The sequence below is a fragment of the Carex rostrata genome, chromosome 25, assembly GCF_964058835.1.
Source record: "Carex rostrata chromosome 25, lpCarRost1.2, whole genome shotgun sequence".
In the NCBI taxonomy this organism is placed as follows: domain Eukaryota; kingdom Viridiplantae; phylum Streptophyta; class Magnoliopsida; order Poales; family Cyperaceae; genus Carex; species Carex rostrata.
The window spans coordinates 1,507,176-1,526,222 of NC_135942.1; the positions used below are offsets into that span (position 1 = coordinate 1,507,176).

General features: G+C 31.8%; 2 protein-coding genes and 1 non-coding gene across 3 annotated transcripts; all 3 read right to left on the minus strand.

Annotated features, from left to right (window-relative positions):
* Positions 1 to 4,429: 4,429 nt before the first annotated feature.
* On the minus strand, positions 4,430 to 5,396 carry LOC144543907 (FBD-associated F-box protein At2g26860-like). Its single transcript, XM_078292358.1, has 2 exons — positions 5,293 to 5,396; positions 4,430 to 5,219 (listed from the first exon to the last, which is right to left on the minus strand). The coding sequence occupies exons 1-2, from the start codon at positions 5,394 to 5,396 to the stop codon at positions 4,430 to 4,432; spliced, it is 894 nt and encodes a 297-aa protein (XP_078148484.1).
* A 2,288-nt stretch (positions 5,397 to 7,684) lies between these two features.
* LOC144543795 (heavy metal-associated isoprenylated plant protein 1-like) lies at positions 7,685 to 10,693 on the minus strand. Its single transcript, XM_078292200.1, has 5 exons — positions 10,636 to 10,693; positions 10,238 to 10,523; positions 8,948 to 9,144; positions 8,770 to 8,860; positions 7,685 to 8,004 (listed from the first exon to the last, which is right to left on the minus strand). Exons 1-5 carry the CDS (start codon positions 10,642 to 10,644, stop codon positions 7,685 to 7,687), a joined length of 903 nt encoding a protein of 300 aa, XP_078148326.1. The 5' UTR covers positions 10,645 to 10,693.
* Positions 10,694 to 12,888: 2,195 nt separating this feature from the next.
* Positions 12,889 to 12,972, minus strand: TRNAY-GUA (transfer RNA tyrosine (anticodon GUA)). Its single transcript is given in 2 exon segments — positions 12,889 to 12,924; positions 12,936 to 12,972. It is a non-coding gene; the product is annotated as a tRNA-Tyr (tRNA).
* Between the last annotated feature and the right edge of the window lie 6,075 nt (positions 12,973 to 19,047).

The window sequence follows — 19,047 nt, forward strand, 5'->3', positions numbered from 1 at the left end:
GAACTCGTTGCCTTCGTCTATTGCATCCACAGTGGATGGCATGGAGAAGGTAAAAGATATCTGAGAAAAGTTGAAAATAATTTATGATGGTGTGGAAAATATCATGAGGGTGTACCAAGTCAATGGGGAGATCTCAGATTTGGGTAAGTATTTAAGACCGAATTTAACTTGGACTGGATAACTGCTCTTCTTGGGCTAGTCGAAGAGACCAAGATGGTTGATTTGATTTGGGATGCAATTCATCCATGGTTATTCCATGCGGACAAAAGAGGTCTGATTGAGTGCTTTTTCTGTAGGACTGACGGCTGTCATTACTTGAATATATATATTTCCTTTTGTATAATGAAGGAGGATGGTCGGATTCTCTCTTCTTCTTTTTTATTGGTCCCGGAACTTTTTGATACGCATTTTACATTTGGGTTTCCGAAATTTTTTAATATACCATCTATTCAAAAAAAGATAAATCAAAATACTCTCTGTTTGAAACAAATTTGAGATTTTGTATATACCATCCTGAAATTTTTTTTAGGATGCGCAGATTATACTGCGCACCGGGTTTATACTAAGTTATTATTTTTTTTTTCTTGAATGGATGGTATATTAAAAAAAACTTGGTTTGAGTTTTTCAGTTAGCTTTCTATAAAGATATACGACTGTCTTTATCAACATTGCACATAAGAAAATGTGTAGAGGGTTTGTAAAGAAAATAAAACAATTTGACAGAAGCCTACAGAAGCAAAGGGTACTAGACAAATTGGACGAAGCAAAAATTAATATTATGATCCTTGTTAACTAGCTAATTAAAATGCTTATCATAAAAATTTTGCTACTAGTTTATCAAGCAACAAATTAGTGTGTACGAAGCAAAAATAAAATAACAAAATGCTGAATATGTTGTAGGCAATTAATGAGTTTTTTTAAATAGCAAAGTTTAGTGAGGTCATCCAAATTTGTTTACGGAAATTTCATGTATACCCTTTAAAAACTTTCTAATTGCATATCCCCCCTCAAAAGTTCATAGTATCATATTTACCATATTCTAAATTTCAAAAACTTACAAATCTACCCATTTTATTGTCTTTACTGTTAGAACTCATTTAAATTCATAGAATACTTATTTTATCCTTTACATGCCCGGTCCTGGGGCAGGGCACCCAGGGCGATGGCCCCGGGCCCCAGGATCCAAAGGGCCCAAAATTTCTTTTAGTATGTATATATTAAAAAAAATTATTTGTATATATTAAAAATAAATAAAATATTAGAAATCAAACTTTGTATATATAAAAGCTCTAAACTTTTCTATAAATAGGAATGATCTATTGGCATATTAATAAAATAATATATATATATATAAAGGTAAGGGTGCAAATGGTCGGATATGGATCGGATAGTGATCAAACCGTATCTTTATCCGTTGTAATTTTTCAAATACAGATGCGAATATGGATAGTCTCGTATCCGAATACGGATCAGATATTAAATGTATATGAATATGAATCATATATTGGATGGATATGAATATAATTCAGATAATTAAAAAAAATTACTAATATATATTCTAGTAAAGTATAATATCTAAATATAGTTTTTTTTTCATTCATTAATTATATCTAATATTTTTCATAATAAATTTGTTGGATACAAAACATACATCATATTACCAAAATTTTGTCATTATTCATCTCAAAATGTTATTGTTAATCAGAATATATCAATTCAAGATCAATAATGTTATTTTCTAAGCATGTAGGACAAAAAAAATAAAGAGAGTCTTGAACCAGCTACATTAACGATTATATATCAATACCATGCAATTAAAATATAAGTAATAAATTATTGGTATTAAACAAATCATTTCTTGTAAAGTAGAGGTGTAAATGGTCAGATACAGATAGTTACGGATAGTTAATTATTAAATTGTATCCTTATCCATTGTAACTTTTCAGATACGAGTACAGATGTGGATACAAATAGTTAATTATTAAACAGTATCCTTATTCGTTATAACTTTTTGGATATAGATACAAATACCGATAGTCTCGGATACGAATACAGATCAGATAATGTAAGTAATTTTTCAGATTCAGATCTAAAAGAAATCGGATAATATCCGATTCATTTACACCTCTATATAAAGGATTCAAATTTTTCTCCCGTCCCTAGCCCCAAAATCTTCAGGACCAGCCCTGATCCTTTATTTAAAAAAGGAAAAAAAAACATAGCTTGTTTAAAAAAAATGACAAATATTTGATCCGTGTTCATATTCGAAAACTACAATCAGATACGTATATAGCTAGTTATACCACTGTCTGGTCCGTATCCGATCCGTTTGCACCCCTACCTACTATTGCCAGATCTTTGTCTGTCTTCAGATTAAATCACCTTTCTCCCTCAAGTAACCAGCAATTTCAAAAAAAGTATCTTTGGGCATAAACAAATCTGATAATTAATTTGTAGGAACTTGGAAGAGTTTGATTTAAGTTCGGTGCTTCTTGAGTTTATTCAAACCTGATTGTTAGTTTGTTGATATGTTTGAACAATTCACATGAACAAATATATGAAACCAACTAATAAGACTATAGTTTTTTAAATATTTTTTCATTGTACTGAAAAAATAGATATGGACATGTCTCTTAAGCTACCGAAGAATACAAAATAAGAATTGAAATCCAACACCAAAACAAAACAAGGTAGAAATAACACATATATAAGAAACTACGATTAAATATACAAGCAACACTCTTATATATGAAGTGCACTGAACAAAGTAAAAAAAAAAACTTTTTGAACGGTTCTGATATAAAGATAAATATTCAGGAAACAAAGCTAACCACATGTAATGAGCATCTAGTAACTAGTTAGTCAACAAAATCAATAGCCAAACATGTCAAACAATATGACAAGTGACAATCTCACAAGACTACAAGAGAATAAACTTTGCTATTGTCTTTGCAAGTTCACCCGAAGTGTGAACCACCTCTCCCGCCAACTTAACATTCTTCCCCGGACAGTTTATCTTCACTGCTTCAAGGTACTTATTTTGGAATGAAATATCTCCTTGAAACTCTTCTTTTGCAGCATCTTCACTCTGCTTAGGTGGTAATAAATAAGAGTTCACTAATCAGATGGCAGATAACAGTTACTGAATATATATGTAGCCTATTTGAGTTTACATCAAATAGAAGGCTTCGCTCCATTCAATTTGTATCTCTCTATGGCAATATAGTATAAAGAGCCTTAATACCCTTTCCAGACACTCACAAAATCAGGAGACAGTAACAACAAAAATAACTAAAAGGACAACATAACTTTTATAATGGTTTGGTATGCATCACATATGTTCATTATCAAAATCTTGTAATAATTAAGGAATTGAAACATATATAACCATCTTACAAGATTAATTGCACCAGTCATTGTTCCCTTCATAAATCAAATTGGGAATTCAGACTCTTCTTATATTTAACAACACTAGTTGAAAATCAATCATCATACTCACTTATAAGTTATTAACTAGAAAATCACGAGAGAAAGAGAGAGAAAATACTCGAAAGAAGTGCAAAGTGAGGTTCTTCAGATTGGATGAATGTTGGAGGAGACAGGCCACCCAATTCCAGTAATTACAATTTATTTTTATTAATCCAAGATCCAAGTTCTTTAAGTTTTTTAGGACTGGACAATTTGAAATATCCGAGTGCAACAAATACTACATTGTAGAAAGGAAAAAATTATTAGAGAGGAATATGAATTTTAAATTAGACAAATTATTCAATAAATAAAATTGCTACTTTAACACAACTTGTTATCAATCATTGCATCAAAGTAAAAAAAATATTCTCATATATGGTACTCTAAAGATATAGAACTTTTTTTAGAAATCATAAATAAAAAATAAATTTATCAAACCAACTTGATTGCTTTGGTTTTTACAAAAATCATAAGAACTGAGATACCATTTTGGTCCGAATTTTTTTTTTTCGAGACTGAGATGTCATTTCAGTCCGAGCCATTTTCACAGATTTCGATAAAAAAAATGATGTAGAAACTTGTGAAAACATCTTGGATTGAGATGTCATTTCGGTCCCAAAAAATAAATTTCGGACCGAAATGACATCTCCGTTCTTATTGGTTTTGTAAAAACCAAAACAATCAAATTGGTTTGGTAATTTTTTTTTTATTTATAGTTTTTAAAAAAAATTCAAAGATATGGCCTAGTATGGTTGAAGAATCCAACACAACCCAATCGTTAGTTTTTCCTTCCATTTATCATTCTACGAAATTGCTTAAAAGCATTCATATAAGAATAAGTCATTTTAGTCCCTTCTTTTATCTTTTCCTTATTGACACACTAACTAATTAATTAATAATGATTTTTTTTTTTTTTTTATAATTAGTTGATGTTTCGAGTGATATAGTCAAGAGTCAAGACTTATACTTGACAGAACAAGAAATCTAGAATAGAGAATACCAGAACGTGAGGACATCTTGAATATAGCTTTAGGCTTGTGACATTTGAAAGGCCACCGAGAAGCCTCAAGTCTTGCTGATTAATTCTGGCAAGAGAGAAATAGACACCTGCGCATGAGATGTCAGCTGTGGCAAGAGATGACATATTCTTCAATGTAATCCCTTCTGTATTTATAGATTTAATGCTCAGAGATACAACTTCAGGACAAGAAATCTCCATTGGCCCACAATGATGGCAACACTCGAATACCAAATTCTTCAGCACCTTAGAGCAAATCATGACCCGTTCAAATAAGCAATTTATCAAAACTAATTCTTCCATTACAGGACATCCGGATATAAGCATTCTCATTATTTCATTATTCAAATCTAGGTAACAAAGCTCCAATTTTTGTAGGGAAGGGAGGTTGATTGGTCCCGGTTTAATGAAACTATCTTCATAAAGCACATAGGCAGTATGAAGCCACAATGACATCTCCTCTATTGATGTACATGTGAAAATTGAATTAGTCAAGTCGGGAAGTGTCTTAGTATTGATATCGATATCGATCGATAATATTCGGGGTCTACACTCGACTGCACAGCAAAGACATTCATATATATGAAGAAGAGTGTCCCTCACATTATCCCCCCACCATGTCAGTTTAAATGTATCTAGAGTCAAGTTTTCTCGATTCAAAATGACGCCGCGAAAAAATCTTAGAAACTTATCTTCATGTTTTTGGAACTCTTCTTTTGTTAGCTTATCTTGTCTGCATTTATGATCATCAAAAACAAGAACAGGCAAAGAAACCCAAACTTTTGTCCATCGTTTGGACAATATACATGTGCGCACAGCCTCTTCGGTAGATAAGAAAAGAAAGGATGTGAGTAAGAAGAGGGTCTGGCAAGGCACTAATTCTGTCCCATGCTAAATCTCTACCCTCCATTATTCACAAGTGATGACAAATTCTTCCAAATACCTTACATGCACGATCTCTGTATTCAAATGCACGCAAACCACAAATCATCAACATAAGTTATCTCAAGCTAATACACAACTACACAAGTACGAAAAAAAAAGTAGTACCATTTGAAGTATAAACAATATATAGACCAAACTAATATATATATAGCAATTTTTCTTCTCGGATAGAAAGTATGACAGGGGATTGTGCAAATCAGGAATTCAACCCTAATTAAATTAAGAACAATAATCAACAAATTGATTACTTCTAGGCTTCTAGCACAGTTTGCTAGGAAATAAAATAAGAGAAATAACTAAAAAGATCTTAGTCAAGAATCACGTTGGAAATGTATATATAGGCCCCTCAATCATTCAGACCATTTCTCAAACACCTTAACATGAATATGATATCTGGGCAAAAATTTCAAGAAAATAACCTTCTTATCCCAAATTGAGATTGAGTAATACAAGTTTTTAAAAATAAAAGATTCAGTAATGCAAGAGGTAATTAATTAAACCTCAATTAAAATAAAAGCGCTACATCCAATATAATTAAACCTAACATGGTTCTAAAATAAAAAAAGGGATAGTCAAATCAACTCACTAAATTCAATTATATATATTTCAGTATATACAATCGATTGAATTGTATTCACAGGTAAAAAATATTGTTTGAAAAAAATAACAAACGGGAAGAGAAACCCACCACAAGCCTCATTCAATTACCTGAAATACAATATGAGAGCCTCGGAGTTATGTTCTCTAAAATTTATCACGATGTAGGAGAGGGATATATCGTACTAATTGTATAAATATTTAGTGTGTATATACATAATTGATAAATTAACGAGAAATGATCAATGCAATATATCTAAATTTAATTTAGTTGAATAAAAGAGAAATGCCAAATATAATAATTCTAAATTTAATATATTTTTAATAACTCAATTAATATAAAGATGTGTTGAGTTTATGTAGCTGTTTCTTTTAATATTTTTAGACGTCTCTGACTAATTAGATTCTTAATATATATATATATATAACTCCCATCTAATTTTGTTATTATTCTAAAGATCACCAATTAGTATCCACTTTTATCTCCCATATATTCTAATTAGCATTATACTTCTCTTCCTTAAAATTTTCCTGTCTTTTAAAGATATTGATGATATACCTATTCCTGTGCCGAACGATGAAATGTCGTCTGTTCTCGCTTTATTTTGGAGATTAATCTTGACATTCCAAATTAATATTTATTGTAAACAATATATGGTTTATTTTGTTGATGCAGGGAAAGACGAATGACAGAGGCACACCTGGCTAAGGCAGTAAGGCTATAGACCAGAAGGGACAGGCGAACGATAAGAGTGGGGGTATTTTGGTCCAGGTATATATTGTACTCCCCCTCCTCTTTCATCTTGATTAACTTTACATTATTTTTTCCTCAAAAAAAAAAAAAAATACATTATGTTGCCCTATTTGGTAATATAACCCCATATCATTCAAGCAGCCATGAAAGGATGATGAATAAATACTTAACAAAATATTTATTTAAAACTTTAATTTAAAATATGACTTAATTTAATTTTTAAAAAAAATTATATTCAACTAACTTTGAATACAAAAACATACTTTATAAATGATAAAATTATGTATAATAAAAATGGCACGACGATTCGTGGAAAATTTAGGTAGAGGAATATATACATAAAAAAAGAGAGTAAATGACTCTAAAAGTTTATTTAATAAAATGGACAATACGTTTTGTCTCACCTTGTACAAATGGAATACTTCTTAAATGAGAAAATAATATTGTAAAAATAATCCGTCTAATTAACATAAATCAAGCTCAGATTAGGTGGCAAAAAACTTACTGTTACTTGACATGCACTTTTTGGAACCACAAACAAAGTCAAATATTTTTCATCCTCTGACATAAAAAGAAATAATTGTAAACCATATAAACAACTTCCACAGTCCACAAAATACAGAGAAATATACTTTGATTAATATTTCCAGTAAGGAAATTAAACAGTCCAGTCCGGAAGCAAAGAACAAAACAGTTTCTTGTTTTCTATATATATCCTAATCTTCTCTTTCTTTTCTCTCAAAACTACAAGTTAGTGCTCCGTAATTAAATTTTTCAAAATTGAGCAAAATAAGAAAAAGTTGAAAATGCAAAATTTTATCCCAATTCTCCCAAACAAAGAAGCACACATCCAACACAGACAGACAGAAAATTGCCAAGCTATATCCACTATAACCTGAAAATCACATTACCGCACATGCATTGGGGTTATCGTCACTGAAGAGTTGGGGAGCGGGTACCATGTACACGTGGTAACCACACTTGTCGCAGTGACACCAGCCCATTTCAGCATGACACGTCATCTGTCCAACGCAACTCTTCTCCTCTTTTTTCACCTCCTTTTCTTTCTCCTTCTCCTTCTCTTTGTCCTTCTCTTTCTGGCCCACCACTTCCACGTGCCTTTGGATCTTCTTTGACAATAACTCTACAAACCCTTTTGTTTGCATCGTGCCTTTTACTGTTATTTGGTTCTTCTGTCGATCAATCACCACTTGCTCTACACCTAGAGTGAGAAAAACAAATAAACTGGGATTAAAATTTTGGTTCATTTTCGGTGATACAATAAAATATAATTTGTTTTCTTCAGAAAAATAAAATAAAAGAAGGTTGTGATCAGGATAAAAGCTGCTTGACCGCCTTAACAACTGTGGCACAATAAGGGTCGAGCTCACACATCCGGCAGAGACAGTACAACAAACATGGGTGTTATCATGGAATAAGGTGAAGCAAACAGGACACATGGAGGAAAAAACATGGGCAACATGGGTTGAATGCGTGTGTTGGCTGCTCTGGAAACAGAGGAATGGTCTAATTTTTAGAGGCGAAACGATAGACCATCAGGTACTTGTGAAGAAAATCACGGATGAGGGTCGATTATGGCTGCTAAACTGCTGAGTTAGGATGGGTTAGAAGGATTTCATATGAGCAATTAAAATGGATGTAATCTTTGTTGTAATCCCATAAGGGACCTTTTTTATACTCATAATACTGGCAGCCTCTGCCTTTGATCTCAAAAAAAAAAAACAACTGTGGGACAATTTACGGGAATAAAATGTACTACATTTTAGTTACAAAAAGAAATGCCGTGTTATTATTTGCAAATTTATATGTATTATGTTTCTGTCCAATTTGCAGCATTTTTCAGAAATGGTATAAATGTGTAAATCTATTTTGCAAAGAATAACTAATATCACAAACTAAAAGAATGAAAAAGTTAGAACAAAAATATGATCAGATAATTGAGATGTAAATATGAAGTTGGAAGAACCTTTAATCTTCATAAGGACACCTCTGATGCGTCGGATACACCCATCACAATGAAGCGCCACCTTCACTGCAACTGTGTTCACCACCAAAACCTAAAAAAATAAACAGGTTAGGTCCAAATAAATGAAGAATTACTTCAATTATGAACTAAAAAGAGATCCGATGCGAACAAACTATACCTGCTTATTATCGCCTTTCTTATCATCCTTTTCAGCCTCTTGTTTATCGCCACCGCCTTCTTTCGTCTTTGCTAGAGAGAGAAGTTCGACTTTTTTCTTGGTTTTCTTCTGAATTGTCTCTCGAAGCTTCCAAGGGTCCATGGTCCCCACCACCGTCACTTTGTTTGCACCGCGGTCCATTTTAACACCTTCAACTCCTAGAAGAATAATAAGAGACAGAAGAAGGCATGACTGATTAGTACTATTGTTAGAGTGATAATTAACTACCAGATAATAAAGGAATGACAGAAATCATGCTTTTCGCACACTGCCAGATATCAGAGTGCATGGTGAAAGCGATAAACAGAATAAGCAATTTCAACGGATGGCATATATGATAATCAAATTCGCCAACTGCCAGATATTCACACATCTCCGGTTGGTTAACATGGAAATAAGCAACTGCAAGCTGGTACAGATTCAGCCCCATCATGCAAGAAAAGGAGTTTGCCTCAGCTTACTGGTAAAGCAAAGGAGCTGTCAGACGAAGAGGAAGGAAAGTTACAGTGAACCCCCTGTTTTCTTTGAGTTTTCTACAATCTGAAAAAGGGAGCGAAACTTTAAGGGGCATTTTAGGCTTTCAGTTTTTTATTTTTAACTTCCCAGTTAGTAGGATGTTTATTTTCTTTTCTATCGCATATATTGTTTATCAGGTAGGTACCTTTTCCTTGTTATTTTTGAAATCATGTAAGACCTTTGCTAATTAATTGATCATGCCTACGTTTTTCCAATAAAAAAAAAAAAAAAAGCGATAAACTGTCACTCTATCAGATAAAAAAAGGACACAATTAATGTTTTGTTTTTTATGCACAGTTCTCTTTTCTGAACCAGCCGACTAATGTCAGAGGTATCAGTATTCTCTTTTTTTTGTTTTTTGTGCTCAAACAACAGGCACAACAGGACACCTATGCTAAAAAGTACACTAAAAATAAGAGAATTAATATTCTCATGATCTCATCGCCTTGAAATTGATAGTTAACGAGAACTTAAAAAGAATATCATAAGTTAAAAGAATTGGAAATTGTGATTATAAGTACTGAGAAATCAACAATGTAACCAAATACTAAAATAACTCTCATATTGAGATATGGAAATACAGAATAATACATATATTATAAACGCACACTAGAATTTCTATGCCCTCTTAGATCGATGTTTAGAATTTAGAAACTAGCATTTAAAAATGCACACACTACAATTTGTAACCGTGTGCGTCACTTAAGAGAGAAAAACATAAAGAGAGAGAGAGACCTTTACAGCCTTTAAAGGACCGTCGGATCTGGCCTGCACACCCGTCACAGTGAAAATCCACCTTCAGCATCGCCGTCACAAACGCTCCTCCCTCCTTGCCACCTCCTTTCCCACCTTTACCTGTTGTAACCTCAGCCCCCGAGAGAGTGTTAGGATCTGTGTTAGCATCTTTACTGTTGCCTGGAGCAGGAGAAGATGGAGAAGTGTTGGAGCCCGAGACTCCTCCTCCTCCCTGGCCTCCACCACCTGCGGCGCTGCCTCCCCCTCCGCCTCCATTCTTCTTCTTCTGTATAAGCAATTACAGAGTTAAATATACAGAGCTTATGTTAGCTAGATCTTCGAACAACAGATTTGAGAATATGCAAAAAAAAAAAAGTTTCAGATCTGATGGAAATCACCTTTCCCATGCAATTCCTCTGTGTTTCCCTCCCTTCCCCCCTGTTCAAATCCGATGGAAATGACCTGTTCTATAAGCAACTAGAACAGAGAGTAGTGTTCAAAAGGAGGAGTGAGAAACCCGGGCGTGCGGATATGTATATATAGGAGCGAGAATATCCATAGCCATTTCACTGTCTAAGTACGAACAAACACCACATCATTTTTTCACGGCTTTCTACGCCTTGACGAGATGGCTTTCTCTTAGAACTAAAAGGGAGCTTTATTCCATGTTCTCCGCCACGTCCGCATACACATACAGTAGCATGTTCGTTAGTCATATCACAACGTTACCCACATGGCCACATCTCTATAAGAAACTTTCACTTCTTTGTTTTACGCCTTTCTACAAATTAATGACCTGGTATGATATTTAGGAGTTGTAGACTTGTAAAAATAGTTCTCCGTTTATTTGGAAGTGATTTTATGGCAGATGCATTTTTTGGTGGGACCCACAGAAGATTCTGATTGAAGAAGTTAGTGGGCCACAGTACGGTATGACAGTACAAAACGCCAAAATTCTGATCAAGCCTAACCAGAATAAGAGAAAATTTCTGATCAAGCCAGCTGGTGCGAAACAATTACACAATTACCCTTAACTAGTCTGGTACTCTGGTCATGTGAATATGTGATGCATTTGAGACTGTATGTTCTCTTAAAAAAAAAAAAAAAAATTTGAGACTATGTCATTTTTTAAGATTTTAAAATTTTAGCAACACACCGACAAGTACATGTATTTATAAACTGTATGAATCAACATTTTTTTTAATTTTATTTTTAATCTAAATATCATTTTGGAAGAGTTTTTAATGATATGTATTTTAAAATGATAAGTATTAATACCGGACCGAAGTGGTATATGCTTGTTCAGTTTAATTAATATGGTGCCTATGCAAGAAAGACCTATAAACTAATTAACTGAAAATGCTTGAATTGAAGGTTTCACTCGGTGTAATGGTGTTAGAGACTTACAAAAAGTATTATATTTTAATTTAATTGGTAAGAGCGTTATCTTCTTCTTTTTTCGAACTGAGAAATTGCATCCATACCAGCTGGAAGCCTGGAAAGCCTTTGTTTTTTCTTAATGAAAATTTAATGCACATAACACAGTAGTTATTACTTTTTTGATATTAAATAATTAATTAGTGTGGTAAGAAAAATAGTATCACATTGGTTTTGGATCAGTGAAGCATGAAACATTTGATAGATCACATAAGCACTTGAAACTTTTTGAGAATTTACTTTTATGTTATAGAATGATGATTTTCTAATCAGCTACTATTCAATTTCATTTTTAGTTGCTGGAAATACTTAATTACTCATGTCAATAGTCATTTGGTAATTTTTCAATAATTATCTTCTGTTATGTGAATAATCTATCTAATGGATTAATTTTTATCTTTTTGCTTTTTCAAGAGGATGATATGTCAGTATACTGATGAGCAATTTATCCTACAAAACATTGACAGATCGAGACCAAACATCGTTTGTTGAATATGTTGATGTACAGTATGTAACTAAATATTGCTTGAAATTAATTCATTATTAATAATATCTTGTGAATTAATTATTACTTCTTGTTAAACAAATAATGAATTTGTTTCAAAAGCTTTAATTGAATATTTTTTTCGAAATTTTGTTAACTTTTTTACAAATATATATGTTGTCACTTATCTGTGAACTGACAGTACAAAATCAATTTTTATATGAAAAATACAGTTCTTAACTGCTAGGTGTTATGTACTTATCAGTTGTTTTGCTTAAAAGGTGCTTTTTCAGAAAACTGGAGAAGCCATTTGAAAGGTACACAGGAGACGTCTTGCTCCCGAACGCATGTTTTGATGTAGAAAATTTGAAACTTGATTTCATTCTCTAATGCGGATTAAATTCACAATTTTTTTCTCGTTTAATATATCGAACTTTTCGTTTTAGATTACGGACCAAGATAGTAGGATAATTTAGGCCAAGTTATCATAAATTCAGAATACATAAATTGTTGTTATTGTTGAGATAAATTCAAAATTATGAAATTGAATGTGAATGTATTTTCTTGGACATGATAATTTAGAAAATGAATTGAGAATTATAACTTAATTGTAGAATCGCCTAGCTTATCGCAAGTTGCTGTCGTGGTTCGTTTGATTTTGAATGTACAAAACAATTAAAACGAAGAAACTAAAAAATAAAATCGATCGAATAAAAAAGGGTTAAAAAATTCCGACCTGCCGGATTCGAACCAGCGACCTAAGGATATCTGCTACAACTACAGTCCTCCGCTCTACCAACTGAGCTAAGGTCGGTTTTGTATATTAGATTTCATTTTAATATATAGAACCTAATATAATTCATTTTGAAGATATAGACGAGTTCAATTTGTTTTTAAATTTTAACATTACCCATAACATGGTAATAAGATTTGTGAATACCATTCATATTTTTTTTAATATTATCTACATAAGTAGACAAATTAACACAATATTTAATAATCAATTCATATACTACATGAGTAGACGAATTAACACAAAAAAAAAAAAAAAAAAATGGGAAAGGACCTTTTGAAATTACCTAGGCTACCAGCATTTGCCCAATCGCTTTGTCAAGCCTACAGGCGAGTCGGTATTTTTTGAATTTCCACTTCGGCCTCTGCATAAATTTAACTATACAGGGCCTTGCTTTGGAAAATTTCAAAAATTAAAAACGGGAAAGGACTTTTCAAATCTAAGAGAACAAAAATGAGCATTTTTTTTCTCTCCAAAAATTATCTAAAAACATTTTTGCGTACTATTATCTAGATAAATGTCCAGTAGTATTCAACGTTTCCAAGAGAATAAAATTTGGTTCTTTAAAAAAGGTTTGGATTTTGGAAAAATGATATTATGATGATTGATTATGAAACTAAAATATCATAATCACTAATACAGATCATATTAAAATTTTAAATAAAACCTGACCAATCCGATCCGTATACCAACTTTTTTTTTAAAAAAAAAAAAAAAAAATCATTTCAGGTCCTAATAAATTTGAGCCTTAAAAATAAACGTTGTTGAAAATATGAAAAGGACCAATCTGCAATCTGTGATTATTGTTGTTTTCAAATAATGTGTAAATGCAAGGCGATTTAGGAGAGATTATTGTGGTTTTCAAATAATGTGCAAGGGTTTAAATTTCTTTCATATTCAATCTTATTGAACTTCCAATAAAAATTAAAAAATCATGGTGATGGGTAGAAATTAGGACTATGCTTCTATTTCATCCAAGGTCACCAAATTTGACCGAATTCAAGTGAATTAAAATATTTTAATACACTTTTCTCAGGGGTTAGCATTGTAATGCGTCTACATAACATATAAATAAAAAATTTAGACATATAGGCTATGTTTGATCGTGAAATAAAAGATGGAGTAAATCTCTTACTTCACAGTTAAGTATGCAAATGAGGGTGAAGTGGAGTCAGAGATGAGTTAATATGAAATAAGTTATTTCACATTTTCAGGTATATTAACTTACTTCACACTTACTCCATTTGTAGGGTCCACTCATTTTTCACCATCTTACTCCTCTAAGCGGATTAATTTAAACTATGAGTTAAATTATCAAACGAGATGTAAAATATGTGGAATAAGTTTGAAATAAGTGGTGGAGTAAGTCCAGGGGCGGACCCAACATAGACCAGGGGGAAGCCGTCCCCTCTGGATTCCGAGTTTTAGTGGTGATCTATCGATACCGATCAACTTTGCTCTCATCTGGAAATTTTTTTGTCCCTCTCTGAATGTTTAATTTGTAATTCGGGTTAAATTTAGTGTTAAAATCAAAATAAATTTCTTGAATTATGATTGGTAATTAGAATTAAAAGTTAAAATATTAGAAATTACAAGTCAGAGAATTGGAAAATATAAGTCAAAGCATTATTTTTTTTATCGAGTATCCAATTAGTTAATGGGTTTAAATTCAATACGCTATTTAAACCCGATTCGATATTCCCCCCCACCCCCACCCCCCCCTGAGTAAGTCCCTTGCTCCACACTTAATTCATCAAATAAGGAGTATAAGAAGAGAAGTAATTCGGACTAAAATTTGAATTAATCAAGAGTAAATTACTCCACTTTAATTTGAAGTAAGTAATTTATTTTTTCTTAATTTTAATCCGCAACCAAACATGACCCTATAGCTTTATAATAAAAACCAAGAAATCTTGTATGATAAAGGTTATGGAATATTTATATTAGAATATTATATTATATAACTCGATCCACTTGCCAATTTTACTTTTGAAATGATCGCCAAGATGGGTTGCCAATTATGTTGTGTTTGCCAAATTTATCAACATGATATTTTTGGGTTTTATTTGCCTATAACCAAACTAAATTAAACTAAATTAGTGTTATGCACAAATATGATATATCTGGTTCCAACAAAAGTTAATATAATAGGCAAAATTTAATTTGCAACAAAACGAAAAAGAGGCATGTGCGCGCCTGCTTACTAAAATGATTAAACTTTTAATTGGTCATGAAATTAAATTTGCACTAAAGCAAGAAATACTATACAAAATTAGTACAAAAGCTAACCACATGCTTGTGGAGCCAATTCTGAAGATTTTGAAATTTGAAACAGAAGAAAAATTTGGCCCCTTTATATATACAAAGTTTGGACTCTAATATTTTATTTATTTTTAATATATATAGATTAACTTTATTTTTAATATAGACAGATTAACTTTCTTTTTAATATATACAAACTAATTTTTTTTCCCAGCCCCCTTGGATCTTGGAGCTTGAAGCCATCGCCTTGAATACCCTGGTGCAAAGCTGGGCCTGCATGCTTGAACTCGAGGCGAAGAGTGGTACTGTGTTATTAAACTATGTGAAAATATATAAAAAAAAGATGGATTTTTATTGAAAAAGTTTTGAACAAAATTTTATTTTAGTGTCTAAACTGTCTGATTTATGTCAAAATATAAGCAGACGGTTTAGATTATTGAAATTGTTTGTATTTATTTAGTTCTAAATTAGTTTGCACGAATTATAAGTCAAAATATATAACCAGATGGTTTAGATTATTGTAATTGTTTGTATTTAATTAGTTCTAAATTAGTTTGCACAAATTATAATACAAATCGGACAGTTTAAATCTAGATTTGAGTAAATTTTGTTTAAAACTGTTTTAACGAAAATGAAAGCTCTTTCGGTAAAGGATAGCACGAAATAAATCACATCAATCATTTGAATTTTGAAGTAGTTTGATGTAAGCATAGCTTAGTCAGTTTAAAAAAAAATTCCAAAGAAAAAGATTACAAAGTAACTTGGTTTTAATTTATAATTGAAAGAAAGAAAAAAATATCATATAATATGTATCAACTATGTAATGAAACCGGTGGTAAAATACCACTTTTGTCAAAAAAAAAAACAAAAAAAATATGTATCAACTATTGCAATGTAATTGAGATGGTAAAATTACGGTGCTGCTACAATATTAGACAAATTTTGTTTTAGATATTGGAGCAAATTGATAATGGTAATTAATTAAGATTATTTTCATTATAGTACAAGAAAGATGTTTGTTAAATTTGTGGATCTCTTTAATTTCTAAATGTGTAATTGGTAAGAAAAAAAAAAAAAGCCCGCAGAGTGTGCGTAGCGCCGAGGAGTATCTCCTCAGGTATCTAAGGAAATAGAATACTCCAGGCCAAATCAAAATCAATCCAATACTTATTTTTAGAAAGGAGATATGTTTTGAAATTTGTATCAGACTAAAACTGACGACTCATATCTTCAATGATTAGTATTCCTCGGTGAATTCACTTAATTTAAAACTTTTAGCTAGCTTTTTCAGAAATTGAATAATCACACACCATAATTGTTACATGTGCCAGTAGATTAAGTTGCGATGAGTGACATAATATTTCCGCAATATAACAAATTCTGACGGAACTTATGTTGAACGCTAGAATACATTTTTATGAGTTCTAATTGGCGTCTACAATGACTATGTTTGTTTAAGGTGTCTATCACCTTTTCTAAAAACTAAAATAAATTTATTGCCAATCCAGTAATCCACTGGTTCCTAGTTACAAAATTAATTCGAAAAATTATAAATTTGATATGTAACTGTATTTCTCGTAATGTGTAATGTGGATTGATTTCAACGAAGTAAATTTGTTAAGAACACCATAGTTCTACTCTTTGAAGTATATCTTTATAATAAACTTTACAACTAACAAGCTCATTCTCCCGCCAGTTCTAATACAAAAAATGGGCCAGCCTTCCAAATTTATAGTCCAATTCACATTCTTCGGAGACCATGTCATTGTCACGACATTCTAAGCTGGTCGAAATAAAATCTGTCCTAAAGCAATTATATTTTTTTTCCTTTCGTATCAAAATAAATAAATATCTCATAAAAAAATTTTAAAAAATAACTTTTTGCTCTTTCATGAAGAAAATGGACGCGTTAGACCATCTACATCCGTGAAACTCTTGAAGTTTCTAAATAACTATTAACTAATTTTTAGAAATTTTGTCTCTGAAAGTTTCTAAACCCCCACATCCTTGAAACTAAAATTAGAGTTTCTTAATTGCCACATCAGCAAATAAATTACAAGAGAAAAGAATTTCAACGAATTATTTGGCCACATCAGAGTTTATAAACGGTTTCTTATTAAGAAACTTTGGAGCAAAGTTACTAAATAAGAAACTCATATGCATCCTTGAAACTGGTTTAGAAACTGCTACATCAGATTAGAAACTCAAAGAGTTTCAGATATGTAGATGCTCTTAGGGTCTGTAGTATGCAGAGAATCAGATAGGCATGCCATATCTGTCAAAGTCCAGCCTTTTCAACCACAGATTTTTGAAAACTTTTTTAAAATACCCCAGTTAGTCAATAAAATTAAAGATTGGGAAAAATGTGATTTATAAGAAAATTTGATTAACTGATATTCATGTTGGGTTCTTTTCGGATCTGGCTGGAAAATCTAAAAGATAGAAAGAACAAAAGGACCATGATAAACCAGAATTGAAATATGTGATCATTAGATTTTGACTGATTGGACTGAAAATTAATACAATTAAATAATTAAGAAAATGACAAAATAATTAATACATTATGTCATTAATTAACAATGAATTAATTACTAGTATATGTAAATGGTTTTCAAATTGAGCTCTAAGCTCTTGCAAGGAGACTGCTGGGGCCTAGACGATGAAGTGTGTAGAGTCAATTTGATCAAAAGGGTTGTAATTGGGTTTGCACACGAGATTGACATGGAAACCGAATTGGAGGTAGCTCAAACCAATTGATGAGCTGCGGCCTTGAACCTTTGGAACATGATAAGGGTACTTCTACTATGCTATGTGGCATGTTCTCATGAGCTAAAGGTACGCAAACCGAGGTGGAACATGATAAGACAGTTATACCCTCAAAACACCATAAAACGGTTTACAGCTGTTATGAAAATATTTTTGTCTAGATGCCAGGTGTTGTGTCATCACTGGAGGATACTAATTCGGCCGAGAATGCTCTCCCAAGCTGTTGAGAAGCATGACTCTCAATCCATGTAAAAACCTCACAATTAAATCTGGGCCTTCTAAGTGCCAAAATATCCAAAGGTCAAATCTGCTCCAGCACTGGATGGCATAGTTGGCATTCTCCAATTGGTTACTGAACGAGCAAGGGACAGCTAAACAATCTGTGAATAAAATGGTAAACAGACAGTAAAAGTAAAGTAAATAAGATTATAAAAATAAAGACATAATGATCATTTGGTGATTGGTCAGCTCCTCTTACAAGCAGAAAGAAAATTTAAAAAATTATATATTCCAGAAGTTGATTTTACATTTTTTTTTAGCTTTATTCTGATATATACTTTTTTTTTTTTCTAAAAAAAACGAAGGAATGCATCCGAATCTCATCTTTCAAAAACTTAAAATTTGCTATTTTTGTTGCATTGTTCATCATGCCGTCTCATAAAAAAATAATACTAGAGTTATGGTAATTTGGTAGAATGTATGGATTAAGCATTTGTCAGTATCTCTACAAAAGAACACATATATTCATATATTAATCAGTTAAATAAAAAAAGTGACTGACAGTACATCATAAACAAAAACAACCAGTCACTTTTAAAATCATTAATAAATTCTTGAATAGCCCCAAAAACCATAATAGCATTTCTGTGAAATTAAATTAGAGTCTTTGTCACTTTCAAAAAAAAAATAGAGTCTTTGTATGAATTTTGTTTTTCTAGAATATAAGTAGAACAAAAAAAAAAATACTATAGTACAACATGATAGTGTGCTATGCATCAGTATGTATATATGCATTCAAATAATCTGACCCTACATTCAAGGCTAAATATCAAATGGACATTAAAGCCC